At 35.9% G+C, this 20,711-nt stretch overlaps 1 protein-coding gene across 2 annotated transcripts; it reads left to right on the forward strand.

The window, feature by feature from the left end:
• The first annotated feature begins 14,500 nt into the window (after nucleotides 1-14,500).
• On the forward strand, nucleotides 14,501-16,594 carry LOC131617343 (F-box/LRR-repeat protein At2g29930-like). Of its 2 annotated transcripts, XM_058888650.1 has the most exons (4): nucleotides 14,501-14,679; nucleotides 14,771-15,707; nucleotides 15,788-15,948; nucleotides 16,270-16,594. In XM_058888650.1, the coding sequence occupies exons 2-4, from the start codon at nucleotides 14,775-14,777 to the stop codon at nucleotides 16,349-16,351; spliced, it is 1,176 nt and encodes a 391-aa protein (XP_058744633.1). In that variant the 5' UTR covers nucleotides 14,501-14,679; nucleotides 14,771-14,774; the 3' UTR covers nucleotides 16,352-16,594. The 2 variants fall into 2 exon arrangements, with proteins under 2 accessions (XP_058744633.1, XP_058744635.1); XM_058888652.1 differs by lacking the exon at nucleotides 15,788-15,948.
• The last annotated feature ends 4,117 nt before the right edge of the window (nucleotides 16,595-20,711 follow it).

Here is a 20,711-nt window from a genome sequence, read left to right on the forward strand (position 1 = left end):
GCATTTGATGATGGATCCCGGTGATGTTTGGATCGTTGGTGGACATATTTCCCATTGTGCGGAAATTGTGTCGGTGGGCCGTATCTCGATGAGGCGTAGATCGGTTAGGTGGATTGATTCCACGATTTATTGGTACCACATGCATAGTGTCAGTTGGTCATATGCATCTTTGTCATAACATGATTTAATGAATTTCAGTGTTATGTTTGGTGTTGTATTTGTTGCGATTGTTGTATTTGTTGTGATTGATGAATGATAATTGAATATCTGAATATATGACAAATTGGGTGAATGTTATATTATGATGTTTTGTTGCTTATGAATGCATAATATTGATTAATTGAGAATGAGACTCACCCTTACTTGTTGACATTTTTCAGATTTGAGAAGTAGCGGCATTAGTGCTCGGGGAGGATGACTCGTAGAGTTTATCCGTTTATATTGAGCCGTGTCGGTCGTGCTCTGATCTTGTAACACAGGGGAACGGTAGTTTTAGAGTTTTAAGAGATTACTCTATTTCATTTGATGTTGAATTGCATCTTCATTGTTGTATTGATGATGTTTTGTATTCCGATGTGATAAATATGATTATGTTTTGGTAAATCGTTTCCTAATGAAGCATGACTTCGACCATAATTGGCTTATTTGTTTTTAAATAATTGTGGCACCCTTGTATTTCTATTTTTACTCTGATTATTTATTTAAATTGCCGCGGGGTTTAGAAGGGTGTTACATTAATTGCTTATAATTTAATGGAATTTTCGTGCTCAATTGCAACCAAGATCATAAGGTGTTAGGGAAGAGATTAATACTAATGAGGTTGATGATACCGACATGGAAGAAAATCCAAATGAGAATAAGACAAATGATGAAAGAATTGGTGATCCACAAAATGTGGGATTGAGACGTAGCATGAGAGGGAGGAAATGTAACATAAAGTATGTGAATGGATAAGGATATAACGGAATCATGTGGGATGAGAAGGGTGTGGAATTAGTGAAAAGTGGAATTCTCTCTCTCTCTCTCTCTCTCTCTCTCTCTCTCTCTCTCTCTCTCTCTCTCTCTCTCTCTCTCTCTCTCTCTCTCTCTCCCTCTCTCTCCTAACTTCTAGGTCCCTTTTTATTATACCTTCGTATTGATACGATTCCATATCATTAGCTGATTTATTCTTCTTTCTACAATTTCATATTTTCCCTCAAACACTTGTATTCCTATTTTAATTTAGTGCAAGAATTTCCTCTTAATTTGTGCATTCATTCTATCTTGTTGCTATAAAGGAAATTAAAACCTTTCATCTGGTGCTTTTATCATCCTTCTCTTCCATGGTAGAGAACACTCGTTTGAAGGATCTTCAAGCTCACGTGAAAAAGTTGATTGATTTAGCGGAAGCACGCCATACTGAATATTTGATGCATCATGCTTCTAACAACAACCGCATGGACCGTTTGGAAGCTAGCATAGGCTCACTTCAACTCTCTGCATCTGTGAACGGTTCAGCTTCGCTGGAACCTCGGGTTCAACCTCTGCCACTATTTCAGGTTCGTAATGTTAAGCTTGATTTTCCGTGCTTTGACGGTACTGATGTGTTGCAATGGATTTTTGAAGCTGGGCAATTTTTTGACTACTACAACACCTTTTATTCCCACTGTTTAACCATTGTTGCTGCACATATGGACAAAGATGTTGTTCCATGGTATCAAATGATTTCATGCAACCACCCTTTCCAATCCTGGACTGCATTCACATGTTCTTTAGAATTGGAATTTGGCCCTTCACTCTTTGATTCTCCCCGAGCCACCCTGTTCAAACTTAACCACACCACCACCGTGCATGATTATTACGTTGCATTCACGGCTCTAGAAAATCATGCGCATGGCCTAAGTCCTGATGCAATCCTGGATTATTTTATCAATGGTTTGAAGCTGGATTTACGTTGTGATGTATTATCCCAACAACCCACAAACATGACCAAAGTTGTTTCACTAGACAAATTGTTTGAAGAAAAGTACCTTCCTGCTGAAGCGGTAAAGCGGCAAGCAACAAAAGTTTTGGAAATATTTATCCGGGAATTTATCGTGTCCTCAGAGATTAGTGATATCGAACGGACATTCAACAATTTCCGCATTTATGAGTTTAGATTGAATTGGTAAAGCATAAAAATATAAAAGTAAATATCAACACAAAAACAATTCATTATTGTAGAGAGAAGAAACTTATCAGGCATGCATATTATCTACTTCAACTTACAATACTCATCAATATCATCAAGCATCGCTCACACCCTAAGTCATTTATAATCCAAAGTAGAGAGAACTTCTATATCATCTCGGCGACGATCTCTCAGTCAACCTCAACAACACACCAGACAACCGTATTGCACGCGTTGACAATCTCTCAACCAGCATGAAGGATAGAAAAACACTTAGAAAGGGGGGGATTGAATAAGTGTGACTTTAAATCTTGGACGATAAAAATAAATTGCACAATTATTTTTATCCTGGTTCGCTGTTAACGAAGCTACTCCAGTCCACCCCCGCAGAGATGATTTACCTCAACCTGAGGATTTAATCCACTAATCGCACGGATTACAATGGTTTTCCACTTAGTCCACGACTAAGTCTTCTAGAGTATTCTGATCACAACTTGATCACTCCAGGAACAACTGCTTAGACAACTTCTAAGACTTTTCTAGAGTCTACTGATCAACCTGATCACTCTAGTTACAAACTGCTCAGCCAACTGCTAAGACTTCCTAGAGTATACTGATCACACGATCACTCTAGTTCCTTACAACTTAATGTAATCTATTCAAGAGTTTACAAATGCTTCTTAAAAGCTATAATCACAAACTGTGATATTTCTCTTATCGTTTAAGCTTAATCTCACTAAGATATTACAACAGCAATGTAGTGAGTTGATGAAGATTCTGAGCTTTGATTGAATAGCGTTTCAGCAAGTTTATTTTCGTTCAGAGTTGTTAAGAATTGGTAACCTTGCTTCTCATCAGAACTTCATATTTATAGGCGTTGAGAAGATGACCGTTGAGTGCATTTAATGCTTTACGTGTTCCGTACAGCATTGCATTTAATGTTATACGCTTTTGTCAACTACCTCGAGCCTTGTTCACGCTGTGTCTACTGACGTTGCCTTTAGTAGCTTTAACGTTCTTTTTGTCAGTCAGCGTAGTCTGCCACCTGTACTTCCTTCTGATCTGATGTTTGTGAATACGACGTTTGAATATCATCAGAGTCAAAACAGCTTGGTGCATAGCATCTTCTGATCTTCTGATCTTGAAGTGCTTCTGTTGCGTGATACCATCTTCTGATCTTCAGTGCTTCTGATCTCATGTTCTTCTGATGCTTCCATAGACCCATGTTCTGATTCTGCTTCGACCATCTTCTGATGTCTTGCCAGACCATGTTCTGATGTTGCATGCTGAACCATTTGAGACACAAGTTCTGAGCGCTGAATTATGCGTACTCTTTATATATATTTCCTGAAAGGGAAATTGCATTGAATTAGAGTACCATATTATCTTAAGCAAAATTCATATTATTGTTATCATCAAAACTAAGATAATTGATAAGAACAAATCTTGTTCTAACAATCTCCCCCTTTTTGATGATGACAAAAACATATATAAATGATATGAATTTGCGATCAGAAAGAGTAGACGGCAAAAGACAAATTACACAGCTATAGCATAAGCATATGAATATGTCTCCCCCTGAGATTAACAATCTCCCCCTGAGATAAATAATCTCCCCCTGAAATAAATACTCGAAGAACTTTGATAAAAGACTTCCCTGATTATTTCGGTAGAGACGATCATATAAGCTTCTGCCTTCAGAGAATTCATAGCTTCTGACTTCTGCTTCCATTGGACAGCTTCAGAACTTGAATTTCTTTAGATCCTTAGAACACTCACAGCTTCTGATTCCTGCTTCCATCGTGGACAGCTTCAGAACTTGAATTTCTTTGATCTTCAGAACATTCACAGCTTCTGACTTCTGCTTCCATTCAGGACAGCTTCAGAACTTGAATTTCTTTGATCTTCAGAACATTCACAGCTTCTGATTTCTGCTTCCATTCAGGACAGCTTCAGAACTTGAGTTTTCTGGATCTTTTAGAACATTCACATCTTCTGATTTCTGCTTCCCTCGGATAGCTTCAGAACTTTGAATGTCTACCAACATCACTTCATGCTAGATTTGTATCAGAACATTGTTGAATGTACCAGAGCATCATCAGAGCATCTCTACATCCTGAAATGTTACAGAACAAAAACTAAACGACAAAAGTCAGCATGAACGAGTTAGAACATAAAATGTATGTTTGAACACATTATATGTATCAGAGCCATATAGGCTGAAATAATGTATCAGAGCAAATAATGTATCAGAGCCATAACATTATATGTATCAGAGCAAATAGAATTTTGTCAGAACAGGATAGACAATGATATTCAAATTCTATTATCAGTGCTTCTGATTCATTCTTCTTTCTTGCTTCTGATCTCTGAAGCTTGACAGCACTCAGCTTGCTTCAGTTTCCAAGAGCTTATTCCTTTTACAGAATAACGCTTCTTATGGTTTTGCTTCTAGTGTTTGCTTCTGAAGATTCACTTCACTTCTCTGTACCTGCAAAACACTTAAACCATATAGAACTTGCAGTTCTTGTTAGTGAATGTGTGGGAGCCTCTTTACCCAGCAACTGATAGATTTAATCAAATCATTTATCATTTATCTTCTCCCCCTTTTTGTCATAACATCAAAAAGAATATTTAAAAAGATTCAGATGCAAAAAACGACAAAAGAAGACATTTACTGGAATGTAAATCAAAGAAACTTTTTCATTGATAATCAAAAAGGTTTACAAGACAGGAATGTCTTGCTGGAATGTCTTGCTTTTAAAGAGATTCTGAATCAACTTAGACAATAAAACGTTAGTAATAACCGAATCATAATTTCTAAAAGATTTCAATCAGAACTTCTGATTGGAAAATCACATTTCATTTCAGAAGATACTCATATATAAGAACTTCTCATCTTCTCATTCTGGGCATAGATCCATACTGATGTTCTTCAGAATGAATTTAAACCTATCTTCAGCCAGGGGTTTTGTAAAGATATCAGCCCATTGATGGTCTGTATCCACAAAGTTTAAAGAAATAACACCCTTCTGAACATAGTCCCTTATGAAATGATGTTTAATCTCAATATGTTTAGCTTTTGAATGAAGAATAGGATTCTTAGATAAACATATAGCAGAAGTATTATCACAGAATATAGGAATGTTACTCTCAAATATCTGATAATCTTCCAACTGACTCTTCATCCAGAGCATCTGTGTACTACAGCCAGCAGCAGCGACATATTCTGCTTCTGTTGTTGATAGAGCAATAGTTGCTTGCTTCTTGCTATACCAAGAGATCAAATGACTTCCAAGAAATTGGCAACTTCCTGAAGTACTTTTTCTTTCAATTCTGTCTCCAGCATAATCAGCATCACAGAATCCTACTAAGTCGTATTCTTTAGATTTTCTGTAAACTAAACCAACATTAGTAGTACCTTTCAGATACCTTAGAATTCTCTTAACAGCAGTTAAATGAGATTCTCTAGGATCTGATTGGAATCTAGCACACAAACAAACACTGAACAGAATGTCAGGTCTAGAAGCAGTCAAATATAGAAGAGATCCAATCATACCTCTGTATAACTTCTGATCTACCTTCTTACTTACCTCATCCTTACCTAGGATGCATGTTGGATGCATAGGAGTTTTGGCTTCTTTGCAGTCCAGAAGATTAAACTTCTTCAGAAGTTCCTTCACATACTTGGTTTGGTGAACATATGTTCCTTCTGATGTTTGATTTATTTGTATTCCAAGGAAATACTTGAGTTCTCCCATCATGCTCATTTCAAACTCAGCCTGCATAGACTTAGCAAACTCCTTTCCAAGTGTAGCATTAGATGTTCCAAAAATAATATCATCTACATATATTTGACAGATTAAAATATCCTTTTCAAAGGTTTTACAAAAGAGAGTAGTGTCCACTTTTCCTCTAGTGAAACCATTATCTAGAAGGAAAGAACTTAAGCGTTCATACCAAGCTCTGGGAGCTTGCTTCAATCCATATAATGATTTCTTTAGTTTAAACACATGATTCGGAGACATAGAGTCTTCAAAACCAGGAGGTTGATGGACATAAACTTCTTCATCTATATAACCATTTAAGAAGGCACTCTTAACATCCATCTGATAGAGAGTGATGTTATGTTGAGTGGCAAAAGAAATTAATAGACGAATAGACTCTAACCTGGCCACTGGTGCAAAGGTTTCTGTATAGTCAATCCCTTCTTGCTGACTATAACCCTGAGCCACCAATCTGGCTTTGTTCCTTACCACCTCACCTTTCTCACTGAGCTTGTTTCTGAAGACCCATTTTGTACCAATTATATTGAATCCATCTGGTCTAGGAACAAGATCCCAAACATCATTCCTTGTAAGCTGATTCAGTTCTTCTTGCATAGCCATTATCCAGTCTGGATCTTCTAGAGCATGATCAACAGAAGTTGGCTCGATCAAAGATACAAGACCTAATTGACAGTCTGCATTGTTCTTAAGGAATGCTCTTGTTCTGATTGGATCATCCTTCTTTCCAAGAATGACATCTTCTGAATGACCAGAGATGAGTCTAGATGATCTTCTGACAGATGGTTCTTCAGAAATACTTAGATCCTCCAGAGAAGCTGATACTTGATCTTCAGATTCTTTGCTTCTGAGAAGCTCTGCTTCTGATGCATTGCTTCTTGGCTCAACAACTTCTGATATGTCAATATCATAACCTGCAAAATTATCAACCTGCTTTGGTTTTTCAGAACCAAGCTTATCATCAAACCTGATATTGATTGATTCTTCCACAATCAATGTTTCAGTATTGTATACTCTGTAGCCTTTTGAGCGTTCAGAATATCCAAGAAGAAAACATTTTTGAGCTTTGGAATCAAACTTACCAAGACGATCTTTAGTGTTCAAAATAAAACATACACATCCAAAAGGATGGAAATATGAAATGTTGGGCCTTTTATTCTTCCACAATTCATAGGGAGTCTTATTTAGAATAGGTCTGATAGAGATTCTATTCTGAATATAGCATGCAGTGTTTATTGCTTCTGCCCAGAAATGCTTAGCCATATTGGTTTCATTGATCATGGTTCTGGCCATTTCTTGCAGAGTCCTATTCTTTCGTTCTACAACCCCATTTTGCTGTGGAGTTCTAGGACAAGAGAAATCATGGGCAATACCATTTTCTTTGAAGAACTCTTCAAAGGATCTGTTCTCAAATTCACCACCATGATCACTTCTGACCTTTATGATTTTACACTCTTTTTCAGATTGAATCTGAATGCAGAAATCAAAGAACACTGAATGAATCTCATCCTTGTGTTTCAAGAATTTTACCCACGTCCAGCGACTATAATCATCTACGATGACTAATCCATATTTCTTTCCTCTGACAGATGCTGTTTTGACTGGTCCAAACAGATCAATGTGCAAGAGTTCTAATGGCCTTGAGGTAGAAACAACATTCTTAGACTTGAATGCAGGTTTGGAGAACTTGCCCTTCTGACATGCTTCACAAAGAGCATCTGATTTGAATTTCAGATTAGGGAGTCCTCTGACAAGATTCAGTTTGTTAATCTGAGAGATCTTTCTCAAACTAGCATGACCTAATCTCCTGTGCCAGACCCACTGCTCTTCAGAAACAGACATAAGACAAGTCACCTTCTGACTCATAAGATCTTGCAGATCTGTCTTATAAATGTTGTTCTTCCTCTTGCCTGTAAATAGGATTGAGCCATCCTTCTGATTTACAGCCTTGCAGGACTTTTGATTGAAGATTATATCATAACCATTGTCACTTAATTGACTGATAGATAAGAGGTTATGAGTTAATCCTTCTACAAGAAGTACATTAGAAATGGAAGGAGAGTTACCAGACTTTATAGTTCCAGAGCCAATTATCTTGCCCTTCTGATCTCCTCCAAACTTGACTTCTCCTCCAGACTTAAGCACCAGGTCTTGGAACATAGACCTTCTTCCTGTCATGTGTCGTGAGCATCCAGAGTCCAGGTACCATGACATGTTGTGCTTTGTCCTTCTTGCAGCCAAGGATATCTGCAATAGGAATAATCTTATCCTTAGGTACCCACATTTTCTTGGGTCCTTTCTTGTTAGATTTTCTCAAGTTCTGATTGAACTTGGGTTTGACATTATAAGCAATAGGAGGAACAGCATGATAATTTTTAATATGAGTTTCATGATATTTCCTAGGTTGTGTCACATGCTTCTTGGTGTGTGTTATGTGAAAACTTTGTGCATGTGAAGTGTGCCTAATATCATGAGAGTGGCCATACTTGAACTGATCATACAATGGCTTGTATGTGAGTTTCATTTCATCAACAGGTTCAAGTTTGTATGGGGTTTCACCCTCATAACCAATGCCAACTCTTTTGTTTCCGGATACGGCATATATCATAGAAGCTAGCTGACTTCTGCCAATACTTCTAGATAAGAACTTCCTGAAACTTAAATCATATTCTTTCAGAATATGGTTTAGACTAGGAGTGGATTTTTCTGAATTAGAAGGAGATCCAACATCATTGGATAATTTTAAAAGTTTATCTTTTAATTCAGAATTTTCCAACTCAAGCCTCTTTGTTTCAAATTCAAATAGCTTTTTCAGCTTTTTGTATTTAATACAAATCTGAGACTTGGATTCCAGAAGTTCAGTTAATCCGGAAACTAACTCATCTCTAGTAAGTTCAGAAAATACCTCTTCAGAATCTGATTCTGATGTAGATTCTGATCCGTCATCTTCTGTCGCCATCAGCGCACAGTTAGCCTGCTCATCTTCTGAATCATCTTCTGACTCATCCCAGGTTGCCATAAGACCTTTCTTCTTATGAAACTTCTTCTTGGGATTCTCCTTCTGAAGATTTGGACATTCATTCCTGAAGTGTCCTGGTTCATTGCATTCATAGCACATGACCTTCTTCTTGTCAGATCTTCTGTCATCAGAAGATTCTCCATGTTCAAATCTCTTTGAACTTCTGAAGCCTCTGAACTTCCTTTGCTTGCTCTTCCAGAGTTGATTTACCCTTCTGGAAATCATGGACAGTTCATCTTCTTCTTCAGATTCTGATTCTTCAGGATCTTCTTCTTTGGCCTGAAAAGCGTTAGTGCATTTCTTGATATTAGATTTTAATGCAATAGATTTACCTTTCTTTTGAGGCTCATTTGCATCCAGCTTAATCTCATGGCTTCTCAAGGCACTGATCAGCTCTTCCAGAGAAACTTCATTCAGATTCTTTGCAATCTTGAATGCAGTCACCATAGGACCCCATCTTCTGGGTAAGCTTCTGATGATCTTCTTCACATGATCAGCCTTGGTGTATCCTTTGTCAAGAACTCTCAATCCAGCAGTCAGAGTTTGAAATCTCGAAAACATCTTTTCAATGTCTTCATCATCCTCCATCTTGAAGGCTTCATACTTCTGGATTAAGGCAAGAGCTTTTGTCTCCTTGACTTGAGCATTTCCTTCATGAGTCATTTTCAAGGATTCATATATATCATAGGCTGTTTCCCTGTTTGATATTTTCTCATACTCAACATGAGAAATAGCATTCAGCAAAACAGTTCTGCATTTATGATGATTCCTGAAATGCTTCTTTTGATCATCATTCATTTCTTGCCTTGTCAGCTTTACGCCACTGGCATTTACTGGATGTTTGTAACCATCCATCAGAAGATCCCATAGATCACCATCTAGACCAAGAAAGTAACTTTCCAGTTTATCTTTCCAGTATTCAAAGTTTTCACCCTCAAATACCGGCGGTCTTGTATAACCATTGTTACCGTTGTATTGCTCGGCAGAGCCAGATGTAGATGCAGGTGGATTTGTCGGAGTTTCACCAGCCATCTTTTAAATGAAGCGTTTTTCTCTTCCTGAATCTTTTCTAAACACGGTTAAGTGCTTGCACCTTAGAACCGGCGCTCTGATACCAATTGAAGGATAGAAAAACACTTAGAAAGGGGGGGATTGAATAAGTGTGACTTTAAATCTTGGACGATAAAAATAAATTGCACAATTATTTTTATCCTGGTTCGCTGTTAACGAAGCTACTCCAGTCCACCCCCGCAGAGATGATTTACCTCAACCTGAGGATTTAATCCACTAATCGCACGGATTACAATGGTTTTCCACTTAGTCCACGACTAAGTCTTCTAGAGTATTCTGATCACAACTTGATCACTCCAGGAACAACTGCTTAGACAACTTCTAAGACTTTTCTAGAGTCTACTGATCAACCTGATCACTCTAGTTACAAACTGCTCAGCCAACTGCTAAGACTTCCTAGAGTATACTGATCACACGATCACTCTAGTTCCTTACAACTTAATGTAATCTATTCAAGAGTTTACAAATGCTTCTTAAAAGCTATAATCACAAACTGTGATATTTCTCTTATCGTTTAAGCTTAATCTCACTAAGATATTACAACAGCAATGTAGTGAGTTGATGAAGATTCTGAGCTTTGATTGAATAGCGTTTCAGCAAGTTTATTTTCGTTCAGAGTTGTTAAGAATTGGTAACCTTGCTTCTCATCAGAACTTCATATTTATAGGCGTTGAGAAGATGACCGTTGAGTGCATTTAATGCTTTGCGTGTTCCGTACAGCATTGCATTTAATGTTATACGCTTTTGTCAACTACCTCGAGCCTTGTTCACGCTGTGTCTACTGACGTTGCCTTTAGTAGCTTTAACGTTCTTTTTGTCAGTCAGCGTAGTCTGCCACCTGTACTTCCTTCTGATCTGATGTTTGTGAATACGACGTTTGAATATCATCAGAGTCAAAACAGCTTGGTGCATAGCATCTTCTGATCTTCTGATCTTGAAGTGCTTCTGTTGCGTGATACCATCTTCTGATCTTCAGTGCTTCTGATCTCATGTTCTTCTGATGCTTCCATAGACCCATGTTCTGATTCTGCTTCGACCATCTTCTGATGTCTTGCCAGACCATGTTCTGATGTTGCATGCTGAACCATTTGAGACACAAGTTCTGAGCGCTGAATTATGCGTACTCTTTATATATATTTCCTGAAAGGGAAATTGCATTGAATTAGAGTACCATATTATCTTAAGCAAAATTCATATTATTGTTATCATCAAAACTAAGATAATTGATAAGAACAAATCTTGTTCTAACACAGCACACAGGCATTAAGCTTCGATACCCACGACGAATATTAGCTCCAAAAACTATCTCTAGAGTCTAGAACTAATAGATATTCATCCCTAATCAAGATTTGTGAGGTATATATCTATAACAACCCAAATCCAAACATAAAGCAAAAATATTAAGGAAGACATCAATAGTGATTTGTAAAACAAACTTTATACAACACTGTGATCAACAAATATACATGAGTTCAAAGTAAAATCATATACAAAACTCAACCAAAGAGAAATACACAAATAAGAAGAGAAATGAACAAAAAATATCTCGGTTTGTCAGCTCAGATTGATGATCAATCCACCTCCGATCATCCAAATTCAAGCTCCATAGTTGTTTTCTAAGCTAATATACCTAAAAAAATGTTCATCTGACTATGTGAATGCTGACCAAGAATTCTTATTGTACTGCCTTGGTAAGAACATTAAGATTGACTTACCATTCAATCTCTTCAAACATGTATTGAACATGTCAGAGAATCAAGAGAAGATCGTAAGTTCAAAGTTCAGAAAAACTGGATTCCCCTCTCTAGGTTAATCTCAATCATTCTAACTGAAAAAGATGAATATCTTAAAGAAAATGGTCCACAAGCCCACCACTCCTGAAGCAAGCTCTATCACAAGCAGAAGGGTTCAAATTGAGGATTTTCCTATGTTTAATGCAGGAGACACTCCTCACATCATTTTGGACTTTATTAGGTTAAACAATCAAGCAGGCATACCCATTAATCCAGCCTGGCTTCAGGGTAGAAACGATCCCATCCCAGAAATTCAGAAGAAGAAGAAGAAGAAATCCAAGAAAAAAAGACCGCAGAAGAAGGAACTCCTACCAAAACTTCCAAAGATCAGAAGAGAAATAAGAAAAAGGACTGAGGTAATCCTTCCACTTTCATCTCTGCTACTTATCATGATAATATCAAAACATCTGTCTTACCAAAGCCTCAAACAATTGAATCCCTTGTCCACCAATCCTCCAAATCTCATGATATCCCAATATTAGAAACCAGTCCCACAAGTCCTTCCGAAAATCAAAACTCAGTACAACTGTTGTCAGACATTGAAAATTTTAATCCAGAAGCAACTGAAACATTCAAACCAACTGAAACCATTATTGTCTCTCAGCAACAAGAAACTCATACTCCTGCTCCTCCAGTCATTTCACGTACATTAGAAAACCCAAAAGAAACAGATATTCAAACTTCCAATAAAAAAGAATCCTCACCCTCTGTTGAGACCCAAACAAAAATCACTTCGCCAGAAAATCCAGCAAGAAAGCTCTGTCACTACTCCCACACCAACAAATTCAAACCCTCCTGAAATTCCACCACCAAAAGAAATGGTATCAACCACTCTTTCTGAACCAGAAGCTTCACCTTTATCAGGAAATGATCCACCATTGCGTGTTGAAAATGTCTGTTTAGAATCATCTGAAATCAGACCTCAACCTATAGACCAAATTGCAAAATCATATGAGTGGTATAAAGGATCATGGAACATTCCTGGGATTACCAGCCCCTTAGCAACAGTCTTACCCAATGTTCCGGCATATAATGTCTTTGCTGAATCAATCAAAAAAACACCACCACACTTAATTAAAACTATTTCACCTCACTCATCCCCAAAAGACTCTATCTGTCCATCCTCACCAGAAGTTCAAATAATCTCAGCTCCACCTTCACTACAAACTTCACCAATTCACATATCAAACTCACCCCAAATAATCTCAGAAGTTTCAACTCCAACCACTGAACCTCAAACTGATCAAACTACTGAAATGGAAACAGAACAACAAGAGCAAGAGCCATCCCCCAACCGACATAAAAAACAATCCATGGAACCCGAACTTGAACAAAACTCTGAACCAGAACCAGAACCTTCCCATCATCTTGAATCCCTCCCGGCAGATGTTGACATATTATTTAAGAATTTTGAAACAGAGATGCCGGGATGGATTGCAAGATTAAAAGCTGACTGTGCCACAAATGGAAGTCCAGTGGCCTCAGAAGCCCTTTGGGATACATTCAGAAGGAGATTCAACTCTGAGTCCCTTAAACTCAAAGAAGCATGCCACACTCATGCTAATGAGAAATTTTTTGAGTATCTGAATGCTGTCATCACTCTTGTGATGGATCTATGGGCTCTAAAACCTCCACTATCCACCAGCAACACGTCTGGCTCTACATATTCTGAGCATATAGATATTGATGAAAATCAAACAAATTCCTTGGCCTTGATAAAGCAAGTTTCAAGTGATGTGGCTAAAGACATAAGGTGAAGGAAGAATACCAACATGGGAAATAAATGTTGATCAGGTGACTCCCAAGGTTCTCGCTATCTCATCCGTACTTGCAAGCGTTGCAATTGACAAGTCTTCTAAGGTGCTTAAGACTCTAAATGAGCTAAAAAAGGAGAATGCAGAAACCAGAAGACTGTTAGATGCAACCAACAGGGAGTTCAAATCCTGGATGATGAAGCAGGAAGAATCCACTAACAAAATCAATAATCTTTTGCTATCACTTATTCCAAAACAATCTTAAATTAGGTCTTTACCTAGATATTCTAACATCTATCCGTTTGAGTAGTTTGTTGTCTTATAAATTGCTATAAACTTTGTCTGGCTTTATAAATATCCTGTCACGCCAATTCATTTGATTGATTTTACATTTTCTTTGTCAAAAGGATAATATTTAAGTGGACATGATATACCCCAAAAGAAGTGACTGACATTTTTTTATTAATCAGAGCATATTGCTTTCTTAAATAGTAGATATTAAAATTTCAAAAATAAAATTCATCTGAATTTTAAGAATTAGTAAGCTTTTAAAATTTTTAAAATTATTAGAATTATAGTTTTATCGAATGCACTTTTATGAATATGTTTGAAGTTTAATTTAATTTAAAAAAGAGTTATATATTTTATAATTACAACATTTCTCTCTAATTTATTATCATTAAACTTATTTTTTTAATTATATAATATAATAATATAATAAATTAAAAAAATTAGAAAAATAATTATATAATATTTTAAATTTAAAAAAGTTTAAGAAAAATCAATGAACATATTATAAATTTAATTTAATTTTTTAAAGATTAAATTGATAAATCAGTGAAAATTTAAATACTAAAGTGATTATTATTTTTTTTATATAAAAAACAGTATAAGGATCCAAGAAAAAACATAGTACTCTTAGGTTAAACACTTATCAATCAAAAAACGCAGAAGCCTTTGTCTTGCTCCAGATTATGCCGTCGTCCTTAGCACCGTCTCTCTGTTGACCTTCGTGAAGCCGTCAGTCTATACTTCTCTGTCAAACTGTAAACCATAGCGCCGCCGTCACTGTTCACCGTCGATCTGTGGTGTTCCGTCAGCCTGCAAGGTTGGTGATCGTTATATTATAGACTGCAAGGTTTTTGCAAAGTTTTATATTTGTTTATTTACTTATCAGTTTGGTTGTTTTTGAATTGCAGGACAATGAAAACAAGGAGACGAAATTATGGTAAAGACAGAATCAGTATTTTACCTGATTGCCTTTTACTTCAAATTTTGTCAAATTTGGAAGTGAATCAAGCGGTTGAATTATCCATCCTCTCCACAAGATGGAAGAATCTCTGGAAACATATTTCCGTTCTTTCTTTGCATTATAGAAACTTTGAATCTGTCGAAACTTTCGCTACTTTCGTTTCTCAAGTTTTCTCTTCTCGCAATGTCAACACCTCTCTGCAAGCTCTCACTTTTGAGTGCCAACGCTATTGTGACCCTGACCTGCTCGAAAGGATCCTAAAATACTTATTTTCACACAATATCCAACGTTTAGATATGACAGTGACTTGTAGTCTTAAACACTTTCCACTCTGCACCAACTTTTCATATCATACTTTAACCTCTCTTAAACTTACTTCATGCCAAGAATATTACCGCCCGAGTTTTCTACCAGTATTTCCAAATTCCCTTCAATTTCCTGCATTAACCTATTTGTCTTTAGGATATTTCACCTTTCGCTGCACTACTGATGATGGCTATGCTGACCCCTTTTCGGTTTTTCAAAGTTTGAATACTTTGATTATTCATTATTGTCAACTTTATAATGAAAAAACCAGTGCTGAAAACAACCTCTTCATATCCAGTGTCTCGCTTGTTCATTTAACAATAGCATTGCAGGCCGATTACAAGTGTTACAAATTGAAGTTATCTACCCCAAATCTTTGTAGCTTTGATTTTGTTGGTCATCCTTTCCAAAATCTATGTGGACACAATAACATTAGCAATACCAATTTCTCTAACATTAAACATGTAAAGATTGAGTTACCAATCCTCAAAGTCACATGTAGTCCTACAATTCTATTCAATTGGCTTGTTGAGCTTGCCCTTATGGAATCATTGACAATCTCTTCAAAGACTCTTGAGGTATTTTATGTTGGTTTGCTTAAAATTTAGTGCTTTCCCTTTTTTGTATTGACTTGTCTTAAATGATTTTCATTGCTTAGACACTCAACTTAATTCCTGAATCATGGAAGATTGGTTTCTCTTATTTACATAACTTGAAGTTACTGAAAATAGTAACGATTGAACGTTTTTCTTTACCCGATGGAAAAGAAGACTTTTTGCTTCAAAACGCACCGTCTGCAAAGAAAGTCATTCTACCGGGGTAAATGTGCATTCAACTTTTAAATACAATTGTTTAATTTAGCTTTTGCTTTCTTTTTTGTTACTCTCTCTTGTTATAACTTAGAATCATACATGATTAAATCATGAGTGCACTTGTTACTTTTTATATTTGTTGTCTGGTTTGTGTTTTATTTTATTTATTCTTCTTGCAGTACACCTTATTAGTTTTGTTGATTGATATAATTTTTTGCATCCTGTTTTTCTTTTATTAGTTTTGATTAATATAATCTCGTTAATTTTTTGCATCTTGTTTTCCTTTATTGATTGATTTTCGGTTTGATATTGCCTCTATATTTTACAGACCTACCTTGAAGAGTATATTGAAGGATTTAATCAATGAAGAACAGATACTTAAAAAACGATTTCGATACCGACACTGTTAATAGTTTAAAAAAATGAATAAATTAAATGTAATAAGTGCTGGTGAAGGTGTCTAACTTAGACATGGTCGGTGCTACATTGGATTTTATGTCCAAGAGATGAGAATAAGCATGGATGCATTGGTTTATTTTCCAAGAGATCGGACTAAAGCAATGCTTACAAGAGAGATCTTTCCATAGGTAGATAGCATTATTAAGACTTCCTATATATATTTTTCCCTTCAACTTATTGAATTATTGTTTTTATTTTGTTTGTCAACATATTTATATATTTCAATATTTTCTGTCATGTGTTTGATCCTTCTATTTTTATCTCAATTCATTTATTAGACAGTTTGAGACATTTCTTGCTGAGTTTTGTATTCTGTTTTATGAAACATTAATTTAGAGCATAAATTTAGTGAAAGGTGCCTGAGAAAGAAAAGAAAATTGATAAGAAAGATGCATCTAAACTGTAGTATTATAACTCAGTAATGTTCTTCTTCTTCTCAAGAGATATATATTTCTCCGGTAGACAGAACAACAACAATTGGAAAACTTAAATATAAGTATACCGATTCCATGTTGAATCCAGTTTTAATTATCTTGGTTATTAGTGTACTAAAGCTGATATATGAAGATTATTGAATAGTAAAATTAAACTAAACACCTGCGATGGAATGAGACTTATTTTTGTTGTTGTGAAAATTCACTTCTTTCTACACATCAATAAAAGAGACTTGTTAAGGAGTGGTAACTATGATGATTTCACCATTTACATTATTGAGATCTATGCATTGAACATTTGAAAATTGAAATAGAATGTATCTAGATCTTACAAAAAAACATCCAACATATGTAATGCATTAAACAAATACCTTATTGACAACATATAAGATTCCATGATTTGGGAGCCGACAAATTTTAAGAGAATCAAATGATGGCATTAATTTTAGTTTCAGCATATAAAAATTCAACCAGTAGTTCCAAACTCAAGAACCCATTGATTTAATTTAGAAATACATTAAAAATACATGATTGCAAAAACACAGAGTGTCGCAACACAAAGAAGCAAGAACTCCAAAAGTGTAAAACTGGTTGTTTCTATGAAAAATGTGAAAACAAGTTAATAAGAAGCATACAAATGACCACAAGAAATGAAAGAGAAGTTGGTGTGGTTTTTGCAATTTATGAGATTGGGATTTCTTAGAGAGTAGTTATGGTTGGTGTGATCTTTGAAAGCCCTCTTTGAGAGTGAGTCTCTGAAAAAGGAAAATTGAGAAATTAAATCTTTGATGGAAATGTGATTGTGGGTAAAAAACCTTAGCCATATGAGTTTTTTTGAGAAATTTAGGATTTTTTTGAGAGAAATAGTATTTTGAGACGATGTTTAAAATTTAGAGGGATTGCAAAAATAGAAGAGCAAGGAGGAAAATCAACCATGTCAGTTATTACAAAGCATAAGATGGTTGTAATGAATTGTCGCAACTTCATTCAATTTAGTGTGCATATCAAGCAAGCGGCAAGAATTATGAAATCAAGTTGAATTTGGCAAGAATTAGAAGTTGTTTTTGTATATATCAAATATGTTCCAATAATATACCAAGTGCATAAGTTACCCAAGTAGAACACATGGAAATTTTGGGAGTTTGAGGTCTTAAGTTCAAATTTTATAGTTGTACTGGTAAAAAATACAGGTGTATTTGTCCCTTTGCAAGGGCAGGGAAACTCGCATGCCTTAGTAGGTGTATAGCACGTTTTGGTAGTGATGACTTTCTTATGGCGACGAGAAGCCCTGTGAGGAGAGTTTTGAGGTTGTTTAAAGGATCAACTCACGTGAGGTGAGAGACCTTGTTGGCGGTTGGCGCTACTCGATTGTAGGCGAGCGGTTAATTAATCGTGAGTTATGGCTATGCTAAGCGTGGTGCTTTTTAGGTTGTAAAAGGTGTGTATGATTTAGAGTCAGTTTTTTCCCATTGAGGGGTGGAGTATTTATAGAGGTCTCTAGGACTTAAGGTTTTTGTCCCCCTACATGGTTTTAACCGTTCCCCCTCTTACTAGGGGAGGTTATTGACCACCTCTCTTCTAGGAGTCAGTGGGGAATCTCTCTTCCTTGACTCCCACATCTGCTATATTCACAGGCCAAACCAACATAGTCCTTTGCTCCATCGTTAGTTGTTTACCTCTTCTCAAAGTAGTGATGTCAACTCCTTCAATGGTTTGTTGAGCAGTCCCCATTAGTTTTCTATAGAAATTCAGCACCTGCTTTGCAATTTCCTCCTAATTCACTAAGATAATACCATCGTCCTTACACAATTTGCTGATGTTGTTACTCTTTTGTTTACTCTTGAGGGTAGCATGGAAATAAGAGCTATTTCCATCTCCAAAACGAATCCAATCAATTTTTGCTCATTTTCTCCACACCCGTTCTTCAATATTGTTCAGATGGATTAGGTCCTCATGGCACTTCAAGTTTTGCTCATTATGTGTTGAGCCAAATTTTGTTGTGCCCTAGTCAACTCATTTCTAGCTTTCTCAATTTGCTGTTATATACCCAGAATGGGCTTACTTAACTTCCTCATCACTAGTTTGAGCCTCATTAGCTTTTTCCATATGCATTGATTGGATTTCCTTTAGTAGCTAGCCTCCAGCTCTTCATGACCTCGTAACTATAACCCTCTATCTCTATTAATTTGTTTTTGAATTTAAAGCCATATTGTTTCCTTTCTCCATCCTCATCTCCTTTTAGACACAATAGAGAATGATCTGATATGCCAGGTTCAAACACATGCAAAGTTATGTTTGTATTTTGTTGCATCCACTCCACATTAGCAATGATTCTGTCAATTCGAGAGTAAATGTCTCCTTTTATATGCTCTTTAAACCAAGTATACCTATCACCTTCACTTTCTACTTCAAAGAGCCCACTATTATCCATTATTTTACTCAAGTCAGCAAATTCAAATTCCTTAACGTCCCCCCCATTCTATCATGGGCCTTGTTGCTTCTGTCTTATCTTCTCAATGTCATGCCAAAGCACTTTCCTCTCTTAAGTTTGTTAGAAGCATAAATTGTTGTTAGCCAATTACTGAAGCAACCATCTACACTATAAACACCACAATGAATCAACTGAGTAGTGCTAGTGAGTTCTCTCACCTCAACTTAACTACTAATCCAAAGAATCCACACTAGGTAGATAATAAGAACCGTGATTAAATGTTAGCACCTTACACCATAGTTGATGATATGAACCGTAATAATATGATGTTATGAAATATATATTTTAGGCAAAATATTTTTTTTGTCCCCTATCTTTGACTCGGGGTCCAGTTTGGTCCCTTAATTTTTAAAAAGACCCTTTTAATTTTGTAACTCTGCAAACTGGATCACGTTAGTCCTTTCTGTCCATTCTGTTAGTCAAAGCCAATCAATAACACCATGTGACACTGACGTGGAATTCCACTTGACTTAACGGCAAAAAAATCTGTCACTTAAATATTTTCTGGATTTTAACTAATGATCTTCATCTTCTTCTCCAATTTTGCTTGCATATTTTTAATGGTCCGGTAACTATGCAATATTTTCCAAATTCTTAATGCCCAAATGTAGATTCACCTAAGAGCCAACGGTTTATCATTGCAATCACAAGATTTCAAACTAAATAAAATCAACAACTAATGTATCAAATATCATAATCAACCTAAAATTACAGATCTAAAATTCTTGTCATAGACTCAGGTCTACTTTCTAAACACCAACCATTTCATCCTCAAATAAAATCTCAAATCAAACTTATTCTATTTATCTATAAATCTGTTTCTAGATCTAGCCTCGTCAGAGCTGTAGTAACATCGTCACGCTCGAGTTGTAGTAACATCATCCTGTTGTTTTATTTGAGGAACAAGTCTTCTTCTTTATTACATTTTCCATTTTTTCATAGAAATTGAAAAGCCCCTAAATTGGCATATGTTAAATGGACAAAATATCTTGAAATAGTGAAAGGGTAAGAATATAATGGTTAGGTGATTCATTGAGTCTAAACATGTGGGAATTGTTATTCTAAAGCCCATAATTCAACTTATGCACAAAGTATATGAAGAATATGGAGATTTATTATAAAATCCAGCAAACTTAGAATTCAGATTTCGTTTGTGTAAGATTGTAGATTGCTCTTGCTTGTCGTGACTACATTGGACTTTCCAATATTCTCTGGATTATAAATTGTTTCACTGTTTGCTTTAATGCTTTGGCTTTATTTCCCATATTATTAATAATGATGTTGATAGATTTTTTTTAGAAGATAGATGAAGAGAGAAATTAAGACGGGTTCTAGGTAAGAATGCTTCCTTTAATTAACAAGTATTAATAAAATCAATATGCTTCC

This window comes from Vicia villosa, linkage group LG7 (genome assembly GCF_029867415.1).
Source record: "Vicia villosa cultivar HV-30 ecotype Madison, WI linkage group LG7, Vvil1.0, whole genome shotgun sequence".
In the NCBI taxonomy this organism is placed as follows: domain Eukaryota; kingdom Viridiplantae; phylum Streptophyta; class Magnoliopsida; order Fabales; family Fabaceae; genus Vicia; species Vicia villosa.